At 41.0% G+C, this 11893-nt stretch overlaps 1 protein-coding gene across 1 annotated transcript; it reads left to right on the forward strand.

Annotated features, from left to right (window-relative positions):
- Positions 1 to 3329: 3329 nt before the first annotated feature.
- On the forward strand, positions 3330 to 6776 carry LOC106575513 (transcription factor Sox-1a). The gene is made up of 2 exons (XM_014152052.2): positions 3330 to 4841; positions 6162 to 6776. Exons 1-2 carry the CDS (start codon positions 3855 to 3857, stop codon positions 6189 to 6191), a joined length of 1017 nt encoding a protein of 338 aa, XP_014007527.2. The 5' UTR covers positions 3330 to 3854; the 3' UTR covers positions 6192 to 6776.
- Positions 6777 to 11893: the final 5117 nt, after the last annotated feature.

Genomic DNA, 11893 nt, shown 5'->3' on the forward strand with positions numbered 1-11893 from the left:
GTTTTCAGCCCGAGCAGGAACACAGACATTAATTAGCATGACCTTTTCATTTGCATTTGAATCGATAAAAAGCACAGAAATCATTAATTGAATCATTATTCAAAAGTGTTCGTAGGCCATAGTAATATGATAACAATAGCGTAATAATAATAGCCCATTAATAACATCATAATCATAATCATATTAATAATCATTGGGTATAAAATGCACTGTATTTTGTATGCTTTATTTTAGTTTTTGGATCGATTGTTCAATGTTTACAGTAACAATTGCAGGAAAGCACATTTAATGGAAAGCACATTTAAGGCGGCAGGCAGCCTAGCGGTTAAGAGCGCTAGCCCAGAAACCGAAAGGTCGCTGGTTCGAATCCCAGAGCCGATTAGATGAAAAATCTCTAAACGTGCCCTTGAGCAAGGCACTTAACCCTAATTGCTCTGGATAAGAGCGTCTGCTGAATTACTATAATGTAAATGATTTGTGTAAATATTATTTTAACTATGTCTATGATAGTGTGTACTGACAGCAAGCATCATGTACGGAAGCAGGGTTGCGTAAAACCCGTTTTCAATTCAGTCAGGTGAATTCAAATTTAAATCCTGATTCGACCTATTTATTGTCATTGGTGGAGATGGAATTGACAGTGTCAAATTGGCATAGCCGTGGCAGTTGCAAGGAGGCCTGCCTATTCATTGCAACGTATATTTTACATCTCCTTAGATAACATGTCATTTACCCAAGCTTACAATGCTGAATGTCAGGTTGACACGGGGATGGATAAGCAAATAGTCAGCGAATCTCACCTGAAAAATGGTCACTTTGATAAATCATGAATTTCCTATGTAAACCTGAGCTACATCTAGAATGTAAATATGCAGATACTGCCACTATCAACTGCGTTACATAATTCGTCAAATTACGAATAATGTTTTGGACGTATCAGCATCATTATTTAAAGACTCTGGCACTGTGTTTCAAGGGCTTTAATATAAAATAGGTATTTCGATGTGAATTAGTATTTCGTTATTTTCCATATAGGTCTGTATCAGTGAATAAAAAATAAAACATTCATTACTCACTAAATAGCCTTTGGTGTGTGTTTGTTTGTAATATGGACTGTTCATAGTGCAGGCCTAGAAGTAGGCTGCGTGTGAGAGAGACCACTGAGAGCGAGTGCAGTGTGATAGACTACTGTTTGCTTCAGTTCTGCGAGCGCTGTCTTTCAGCACCACGGCGCGCGTTCATGGAATGTGCGCACCCGCCGAATTGAGTCTCCAGTAGACGGCGATCAAGCTCTGCCACTATAGAACCGAGCCTTTCTCCTGATGTTCCTTCATACTCGGTGTCAATTGTGACCTTCTCTGTTTGGCCTCGATAATTAAAACGTATTAATACAGCAAGGTATTGGCCAATAGGACTCTATACTTGTTTTGCAATCATTCGCCCTTGTGAATTTGTGAATAATTTCTGAATAACCACTCAAGGTCTGGTTCGAAAAACCTATTTTAGATAATTAATTGTGCATTAATGTTTTACGTTGAATAGGTTATACAATTCACAAGAATATGTTTTATGTAAAATATTAGATAACTGGTTGAGGTTCTTTCTGTCATTAATTAATTGATTGATGTGGAAATGGTTTGGTGGACTGCCAACCCTTGAATAGACTATAGAGAGACTTTGCTATGGGGCTATGGAAACACAAAAACAAATGATATAGCCTTAATGAAATTAGATGAATTTGAATCGAGATAATCCACAATTACAATGTAAATTACAAAGTACATTTACTTTTAATCCGCCTGTCTGCATATTTCAAGACATGTGATATGAGGATGCAGTGAGATACCGGATGGGTTGGACAACACTCTTCTCGTTAATTATCTTCTTTTTTTAAGTATACTTAAAAACTGTAAATAACCAATCCTCCATCTTTAAGACAATGGAAAAATCATATGCTTCATTATCTAAATATTGAAAGAGCGTGGGCGACGGAGAGGAACAAAATGGTGCAATTTGAGGACATGTGGCGGAGAGTAGCGCAGGCACAGGAAATAGGTTTGAGAACAGGTGGGTATGAGCAGGTGTGATGTCGTTGATGTTTGTGTGTATTTTGTATGTGCATGCTTTGTATTGTAAAAAAGAAATAAAAAACGGTTTAAAAAAACAATTAGCATAATACAAATATCTCTGACATGTAAAGTGATGGCCTAGTTTAAAGTCGTGTTTTGTTTATTGAAGCCATATGTTAGGTAAAACCATGAGGCAGGTCACTCAGAATTGCATGTTGCAATTTATCTGTATTTACCCTGCTTGGCCTATAAACGCCCAGAGATTGCAGTGGGAGAAATGTCTCCCACAGAATAGTACATCGAGGAGAAATACTATATTGCTTTCTCTCATCATGGGTGACTCCCATGTGGTTCTAGCACAATGTCAATTGTAGCAATCCTCCCTCCACCGCTTTTAGACAAAAGGGGTTTGGCTGGCACGTGCTCTGGGCGTCAGTCACCTGTTTCTTAGCAACCGGCACAACAGGAAAACACCTGTGGCTCCAAATAGGCTGTTATTGAGAATGGGACTAGGCCTATCCTTTCTCTTATTTGCAGATACCCCAAGCAAATTATCACAGTGAAATCCTAATGAAAGCACATTTAGATGAAGTGTTGATTTCTCCAAGTAGCGGTTGTGTTTTATTTTTTATATGCTCATGTTTTATTTTGCCTTTTTCTTGTCCTGAGTTTTTATGGGCTATGGCAATTATCCTATTTCATTTCAATATTGTGCTGATCCTTTGCACCCCAGTATCTCTACTTGCACATTCATCTTCTGCACATCTACCATTCCAGTGTTTAATTGCTATATTGTAATTACTTCGCCACCATGGCCTATTTATTGCCTTAACTTACCTCATTTGCACTCATTGTATATAGACTTTTTGTTTTCTTTTGTTCTACTGTATTATTGACTGTATGTTTTGTTTATTCCATGTGTAACTCTGTGTTGTTGTATGTGTCGAATTGCTACGCTTTATCTTGGCCAGGTCGCAGTTGCAAATGAGAACTTGTTCTCAACTAGCCTACCTGGTTAAATAACGGTGAAATAAATAAAAAAAATAATTAGAATTGATTTAAAGCAGCATCTTTCAATAGAACGAGTTAAAGATAGACAGGCTACCAATTATAATGATGTAATCACCTGGCTATGAAATGCATATGTAGACCTAGTCTACATTCATTCTTGTATAACCAATCAATGTCATTATCGACATAAGCTTTGTTTTGGAAAGGGTCACATTGTAGACCGCGCGCATCTGTTTGGGGGAATTTTGGTCTAAAACTGTCCCTTTCCCTATGCATTATCATCACGGCCATAATCGTTGTAAAATAACCAAACTTGTCAAAGTAGGTTATTATTATTTACGTTCCCTTATGGGAGTTGGAGGTAACCCACTACATGCGGGTGAGTAGCTCTAGCCCTCCTATGTCACCTGACCGCGAGACTGCATGCAAATCACGCCTTTCCTAAAGCGCCATTGGCCACCACCACCTCATTTAGTCGCTGTCAACGCGCATCATATGGGTAAGCTCCGTAACTTTACTACTATAGGCACAGAAAGTAGCTCAAAGACGCTTTTCATCGAGCTGGATGTGGAAAAAACAAGAGGAGAAAACGACTAATACAGAGAAGGAAGGAAAAGTTTATCGAAGTACCTTTTACTTTGGATTGTATTTCTTCGTTCCATTGTTTTTTTCCGGAGAGGGTTGATTTGCGCAAGTGACGGTGTGTGCCAGCAGTGTGGAGGTGCAGTGACTGAATGTTTCCGTGTATTGGTTGAAAAAGTTAACGCCAGGTGAATGTATAGTATGATGATGGAGACTGACCTACACTCCCCAGTGCCCCAAACGAACACGAATTCGGGGCACACGGGAGGATCAAACAATGGGAACAAAGTCAACCAAGACCGCGTAAAGAGACCTATGAACGCCTTCATGGTTTGGTCCCGGGGCCAGCGGCGGAAGATGGCTCAGGAGAACCCAAAAATGCACAACTCCGAGATCAGCAAGCGGCTCGGCGCCGAGTGGAAGGTGATGTCCGAGGCGGAGAAGAGACCCTTCATCGACGAGGCGAAGCGGCTACGAGCTATGCACATGAAGGAGCATCCGGATTATAAATACAGACCGAGACGGAAGACCAAGACACTGTTAAAAAAGGACAAATATTCTTTGGCCGGCGGGCTGCTCACCGGGACAGGGGGCGGGGGTGTCGGTCTAGGGATGAGCCCTGGTGTCGGACAGAGGTTAGACAGTCCCGGGGGTCACGGGGGTGCGTCTGCTGCCAGCTACGCGCACATGAACGGCTGGGCGAACGGTGCGTACTCGGGGCAGGTGGCTGCAGCTGCGGCGGCCGCGGCCATGATGCAGGAGGCTCAGCTCGCCTACAGCCAGCACCCGGGCAGCGGGCACCACCACCACTCACACCACCACCACCCGCACAACCCCCAGCCCATGCACCGCTACGACATGTCGGCGCTCCAGTACAGCCCCATCTCGAACTCTCAGGGCTACATGAGCGCCTCTCCGTCCGGCTACGGCGGGATCACCTACACGCAGCACCAGAGCTCTGGTGTCGCCTCGTCTGGGTCGATGGGAACGCTGGGCTCTCTGGTGAAATCGGAACCGAGTGTGAGCCCTCCCGTCTCTACTCACTCGCGCGCCCCGTGTCCCGGGGACTTGAGGGACATGATAAGCATGTATTTACCGACGGGGGAAGCTGCAGGTGACCCGTCCGTTCAAAGTAGACTTCACGCGCTGCCGCAGCACTACCAGAGCTCCACGACAGGGGTAAACGGAACTGTTCCATTGACACATATTTAGAAAGAGAGAGAGAGAAACATGACTGTGCGATAGCGCAACAAAATCACATAACCAAATATTTACCTCTTTTAGAGTGTTGCTATCTTTTTTGTACAGGCTATTGGTTATTGTACATTAGAGGCGAATATCTTAATTTAAAAAACAATAAGAATACATTAGACAAAATTAACTTTTTCAGTGGGGTATTGTCTGTCCACGTTTATGAAACGCGAGTAGGCCTGATTGCTCATTGGGTTTATTTGCTTTCTAACTGATGGGGATGCCAAGTTTTGAGACGATTTAGGTTGTGAAGCATTTACATTTTCTGTGGAAACATAACCGTTAATAAGGACATTTAAATGAGATAACCGTGTGATTAGAATGAATGTGGAAAATGTTTTTAAAAGTTTACAAGATTTCCATTCATTTCACGTTTTCTCTTGTTTGTAAACACGTGGGTTGCTGTATCTGAACCGTTTGTTTTTGTTGTTGTCTAAAAGAAATCATGTCAATTGTGAATAAATACTAGATGAGATTGATAAGCAACTGTAAATCATTTACTAAATGCAATTCTGCCAGGAAAGAAAACAATTTTGCGTTGAAGTATGAGTTAAATAAATTTCCCAGATGTTTCACTGGTTATGGAAAACGTGTTAGTTTCGTTACTTTGGATTATTTAGGTTTTGTACTTGACACAGTTTGAGTTAACAATGTTAAGGCTAATTAATATTTATATAATTAATGGCAGATTAACAAGTTATATGTCAAAAAATCTACGAGATGCTGGCTCTATTGGTTGTCTGTCTAAACCAAAATCGGGTTAAAACGTATAGTGACTGAAATCGAGTGGATTACATATGGCAAATATGCGTAAATAAGGATGAATTAGTAATGGTGGACGTAATTATTTGTCACACAACCTTGATGGTTTGATGCTCGGTTTAAGCACGAGACAGGACATCAGACAGGGTTATAGGCCTATACATGAATTTATTTGGAAGTGCAGCAGCAATAGCTTTAATAATAATATCATGTATCATATCAGTATTCAGCATGTTTTGGAATAAATATGCTCGGATATGTGATAACTGGTTTTTACTACTGAATTAAGATAGGCCTACTAGCGTTTTAATGCTCATAAAGTGTTTATATATATACATATAATGTAGCATATCATTATTATTAGCATGTCATTACTAGCATTATGCTATTGTTATTAATATTACTGATTAATCAAATAGCTGTAAAATATATATCAGATGCTCTTTGAATGTAATTTATTAATATATCATATATCTTTCGTTTTAGTACCTAAAGAAAAGGACGACGTTGTGGTAGTCGCGAGGAAGGGAACAAGACAGGCTCGAGTCACAACACCTGTTGACTTGGCTAATGTCTCGTGGGAGGAACTTCGTCTCGTTCGACTAATGTTTTGATTTTCTTTTTTTGAACGGGCTTCTTTTGATTCTCTGTCCGGTCACATCTTTTTTGACCAACAGGAAGACGCTCCCGCCATCGGTCAACACTAGTTAGGCCTACTGATGACAGAATCACCCCTTTTAAAATAAGTTATCTGACTGTCTGTTTTTGCTCTTCTAATATCCCATATAATTTGCCTAATAATGTAAACTTAATTTTGGTCCAATTGTGATGATTTGACATGTGCGTTCTGGCTATTTGTTGATCATGCAATATAACTATGAATATTTTTTTTTCACATTCCCTTTTTCATGTTTGTCATTATACTCATAAGTTAACTCACAATATTTCAGTCATTTCCACATCTCGTAATGTGCGTAAAGATTTTACTTTTCATGGACATAATTATCATTTTCAAGAAAGTACAAAAATACGTGTATTGGTCTAAAATAATCTCATAAACTATAATATTCAAATGAGGGAATAAACGAAATGAGGGAATAATCTCTGCTCTCATTTTATTTCATTCATTTACACTGAACTTTCAGAAAGCTTTGTTATTCAAACTTTTCCAGCACTTGTTGCAATTTTGATGTAGATGACAGACACAAACTGGAAGAATCAGTCCGCCAAAATGGAGAAACATAGGCCCAATATCATTAACTAAAGGTGCGATCTGCAATGGCATTCTTTTTACGTTGTTTGTAGAGAATTTTTAAACTTGCGTCATATTGAGCTTTAATACTCGTTTCCCCCATGGTTTTTGTTAACGGTCCAATAAAGTAAATTCATTGAAAAGTGGGAGGATTAAAAATGAGAAGTAAAGATGCTTATTTTGTCAATGATGCTTTCTTTAGAGACGGGGATCTTGGACGCAAGGCTTGATCCCAAACGAATCCAAATTCAATGAAATGTGAATGGATGCAGATACAAAGAATATACAATTATTCATTGGTCATTTAATTAACATTCTCAATTTATCCTTGCTCACTGCTTCAGCGTGTATACCAGATACGCTGTAAAGGCGCACGTGGAAAAAATCCTTTCAGCTTCAGCTAAATCTGCATGGAGACCTGGTTGACATATCTTGTCCTATAGGCCTACCTCGGCAATGAAGTGTGAAGTTTTAAGGGGATAGACATAACAAGTTAACAATCGATTAGAGCGGAGTAACTGATCAATAATCGGTGTGTATATCTTCATTTACTCCGTGCGTACTCCTTTTATTTCATTTTGCAAACACATGACTGAAGTTGATGATTGAATCAGTCAAGTCAAGACACCATCGCACAGTGCCTGTTTGGTCGTCATGGGGGATTAGTGTTACTGAGCGGAGTAGTGGAGAGTGTTTTGTGTAAGGTAGACAAGGATTAGACGATCAGAAGAACTAACCCCGGGGTCAGAGGCAAGTCAAAGACTCTCACAATTGCGCACCGGAAGTCCGGAACCATGATGTCAGTCCGGTTCCCCAAGCTTCACCAGCCATGAAGCAAGTCGCACAGGTCCTAAACAAAATATAATATAGAAATGTGGGCAAGTTATCAAATAAGTATTTCAGATCGCCTTTTATCGTTTCTATCATCGTCTCTGGACCTTCACGCTTCAGTCCATTCGCGGCAGTGCTCTATAGGCTAATAACAGGTCAATAGCCAGGCATATAACCATAACATTTGGCCTTTGCCTTGCGGTCAATACCGAGCTGTTCATACAAAATTATGGCTGAGAGTTGGGAAATCTAAAAGTGTCTTTTAACCTTTTTAGTGTATCCTACATCCCACTTCTTATACAGTGATATTTTAGATTGGATTCCTATATATGGTGTACAAACTGGATTGTTACTCTGACAAAAACATACTTAAACCAGCCCTGGTCTAAATTGAAATAATAGTGTATAGACCACTGTTCTATTCAATTACCAAAGGCCATCAAACTATTCATCCTCAACATTTGTACTCCTCTTGTCTAAGAGTTGTTCTCTGGAATCCAATCTTTAACGTAATAGAGGTAAAATGCGTTTCTAAAAGCATCATCAGATAGAAATTACACGTATCGATTTAAATGTTGTTCTAACCTACCCTACTACACACAATGGAATCCCCAATACATTTCATTTGAGTCTTATCGTGTATCTAAAGTAGAGACGCACAAAGACTGGAGCAAGTCCATGGACCGTTTCCAAATCCAAAATAAACGTTCTGCAAAATTTCACCCACAATAATTACCCCATTCTTTGTGAAAAGTGTGTGTGTAAGAGAGAGAGAGGCAGCGGAGGCCTCTGACCATTAAATCTCCCCACCACGCGGTATTCTTATCTTGTAGACACCGATACATTCAGCACCAGGAAGCATCCAACTCGCGTTAGTATTTGCCATCCAGTAAACCCTCGATCTCTTGCACTCGGTGTCCTAAATGTGGATAATTAGCATCACTTTATCACGCCTCCGCATATTTTCTTTTCGCTCCTAAAAACCTCTTCGCCGCCATTGGTTGCCTTTCTGTCACAGGAGATTATGGAGACAGATTGCAAAAACCGAATGTGCTAAAACCAGATTAGCACGGAATAGAAATAGCAACCGGGCCAAAAAATTCCTCGCGAGGGCCTTATCGTGCAATTACACGTTGACATGTTTAACAATTTTTCAGCCTCTTAATCCTCCGCCCCTTCCAAGAGTCGACGTTTTGTGCCGTGTGTGTATGTGTGTGTGTGTGTGTGTGTGTGTGTGTTCGTGTGCGCGCGCGTGATGTTTTTCCACCCTAAATAGAATCCTCTAAATGTGAAAGAAAACTGATAAAGACTTGGGAAACATTTGATAACAACATTTAGGTAGTTTAGATACAGACCAGTTTAGATAATACATATCACTGATTTGAACGATATTCACTTAATGGGCGCATTCCAAAATAATCTGGGCCAATAGAGCACGAGACCCAACAAGACGCTTGGTATGGGCATGAATATTGGACATCAACTCGGGTTTGCATATTGTCAGTTGACAATCTATTAGATTTCATTATATAATATCACTAAAGCCCGAACATAAAGCTTCGGTCAATATTAATTTTCTTCATCGTCGGCTTGACTGACTGATATAGCCAGATACCATTATTCAAGCAACACTGACAGACAAAAGTTAAACAGAAGTATTTTAATGGGAACATTTTATGGGAACATTTTTGGATGGCTCTATGTAATGTTAGTGATTTTTTTGGTTTTATAGTTGGCCCGCCGTCTGCAGCGGGTCTTCCGCTCTTGTGAAGCCTGGGTAGAGGTGATTGTGAGCAGCTCTGCTGGAATTTGGCTGGGCCTGGTCTTGGAGCGCTGCCCCATGCTGACTCCCCATGCATTGAACGGGGCCCTGTGTGTGTGTGTGTGTGTGTGTGTGTGTGTGTGTGTGTGTGTGTGTGTGTGTGTGTGTGTGTGTGTGTGTGTGTGTGTGTGTGTGTGTGTGTGTGTGTGTGTGTGTGTGTGTGTGTGTGTGTGTGTGTGGTGCTTGCGGTTGGAAAGTTTCACTCAGTCAACCGTGCTCTCATTGGCTTCACAAAGCAGATTACAGGCCTCAGCGAATTCCTGAAGGCAGCGAGATGCGACGCAGGTGCAAGGGAGACCAGGAACCCTCATTGGCATAGCGGGACAACCATTGGGGACAATCCACGGGACCACACAAAAACCCTCACACTCTGTCCGAGCACAGCCGAGAGCTTGAAATGCGATGCATGGAAAGACATGAAACTAGAGAAAGATGGCATCACTTTGAGTATTCAGGAAAAAAAACGTTAGTTACAGTTTAAAATGGACAATTTTTATAGACGTGTCATCTTTCTTGCTTTTATTTTGATGTTAGGCTGCATCTCTTCCCTCACCTGAACTGACTCATGAAATAATCATTTCGATAATTATATATTTCTGATAGGCATGTACTAAAGTTCATCACGTTGACAATAGCTGTATACATGTCCTGCAAATTTCACGAAGCTATTTGCAAATTCCGAAATCATTATTTTACACAGAACTTGACAATCCATGACTAGGTTCTAGTTTCATTCCAATAGTGTTTTTTTGAAATTGTGAATGTCAATGAAAGCACATTACCATTCATAACCTTTAAATGATTTAAATCTCTTTCTTTCTTTCTCTTTACTTCCCCCTACAAAATCCTTCAACGCAGTCAGCCTGTCACGGAAAGCAAAGAGCGCTAGACCTATGCCATCATGACTTTATATTCAATTAGAACAATTTCTAACTATCAACTACCGACAAAAGCCACAAAATCCCCCGGGGACCGGTAATCACCGTGACCGGTCTCAGTCGGTCCTCAGAGCCATTGAACAGTGCGGCAGGGGGACTGGGCATAATTAGGATTCTCAGCGCGTAGCCCTCCCTGGTGGAAGAATGACTGACTGTTGCCTTCTATTTGATTTTACAAGAGGCCTCTCTCTAAATGATCAAGCTATTATAGGCCTACCACGATTTCACGGCTAATCTTTCTGAAATTGTCTTTTAAAATGTCGTGTTTATTGTCGTTGTTGTCTCTCTCTCTCTCTCTTCTGCATTTGAATTACACCTACAGTTCAGAAAAGTTAGTTTTCTTTCATTCCACAATTATCGTGGATGTGATTGAGGTAACGCATGTAGAAACACGCTGCTGCATTAGCCTTTATTGCATTATAAGCCTTTATGGAGTCAGTAACGGTTTGAAATCAGAGGTAAGGGAGAACTCCCCACTCTAACGATCTGAAGTGTCCGGATCAAGTCTAGGAGGGGGGGGGGGGTTCTAGGAGGGTTTGAAAACGCCCCAATGGGACTCCATGGAAGCGGCGGTATTTGTGAGTTTTCCCCCCTCTAAGTTTCAATGTTCATTCCGCTAAGGGAATCTGCCGAGTCCATCACCTGAGCCCTGAGCTCCGAGCCTCAGTCACCCAGCTCAACCCCCGCCATCCTCGGGTGATTAGCGGACAAAAGAGGTTCCCCTGGACCGGTTATGGTAGTCAATCAAGCAGAACGGGCTATGCAAATGTCTAAGAAAGGCGAGAAGATGGCGAACAGTGCTCCCAATTGTTCGGCACATTTCACAGCACCACGCAGCTGCACCTCTGCGGTTGTCCGGGATTTAAGTGTTCCTACTAGGATACCCCATCCATCCTCCTCAGTCCCCAACCCAGATTGGAAGAAAGAATGAAACTAAAGAATGAAACTATTAAACGTTTGATACAAAAATGTATTTCTATTATAGGACCTATTTATCAAAATAACTACAGTCAGGCTGTATATCACGTTAATGTTAGTTATTAGTACTTACAAATAAATAAATAATGGACAATGTTCTCCATTGTTGCCTGCGTTTCAATAAACAATATGTTTAGGCCTACATGTAATTTCCCATTCTTCAAGCACAACAACATGTTTCCAGCATGCAGCACAGAAAACAAGGGGAATGTTAAGGTAGCCTAATGACCCCTTAGGTGCTGTTCTATACAATTGCCACTAAGTAGATACTGTTCTCTCAGTTCATGTCACTCCAGGTGTAAATACCCCCTTTACACCAAGCTGGGAGACCCACAGCCAGCAGGGAAAGCTCATAGAAGTACTTCTATTTCTGTCGAACCTTACATGGAGCTGTCCA

Source organism: Salmo salar, chromosome ssa17 (assembly GCF_905237065.1).
Source record: "Salmo salar chromosome ssa17, Ssal_v3.1, whole genome shotgun sequence".
In the NCBI taxonomy this organism is placed as follows: Eukaryota; Metazoa; Chordata; class Actinopteri; order Salmoniformes; family Salmonidae; genus Salmo; species Salmo salar.

Excerpts from the sequence above, each read along its gene's own strand:
- LOC106575513 (XM_014152052.2), top strand. The coding sequence starts at position 3,855 with ATGTATAGTATGATGATGGAGACTGACCTACACTCCCCAGTGCCCCAA. Across the intron at positions 4,842-6,161 it reads ACCAGAGCTCCACGACAGGG|TACCTAAAGAAAAGGACGAC; the intron begins GTAAACGGAACT and ends CTTTCGTTTTAG.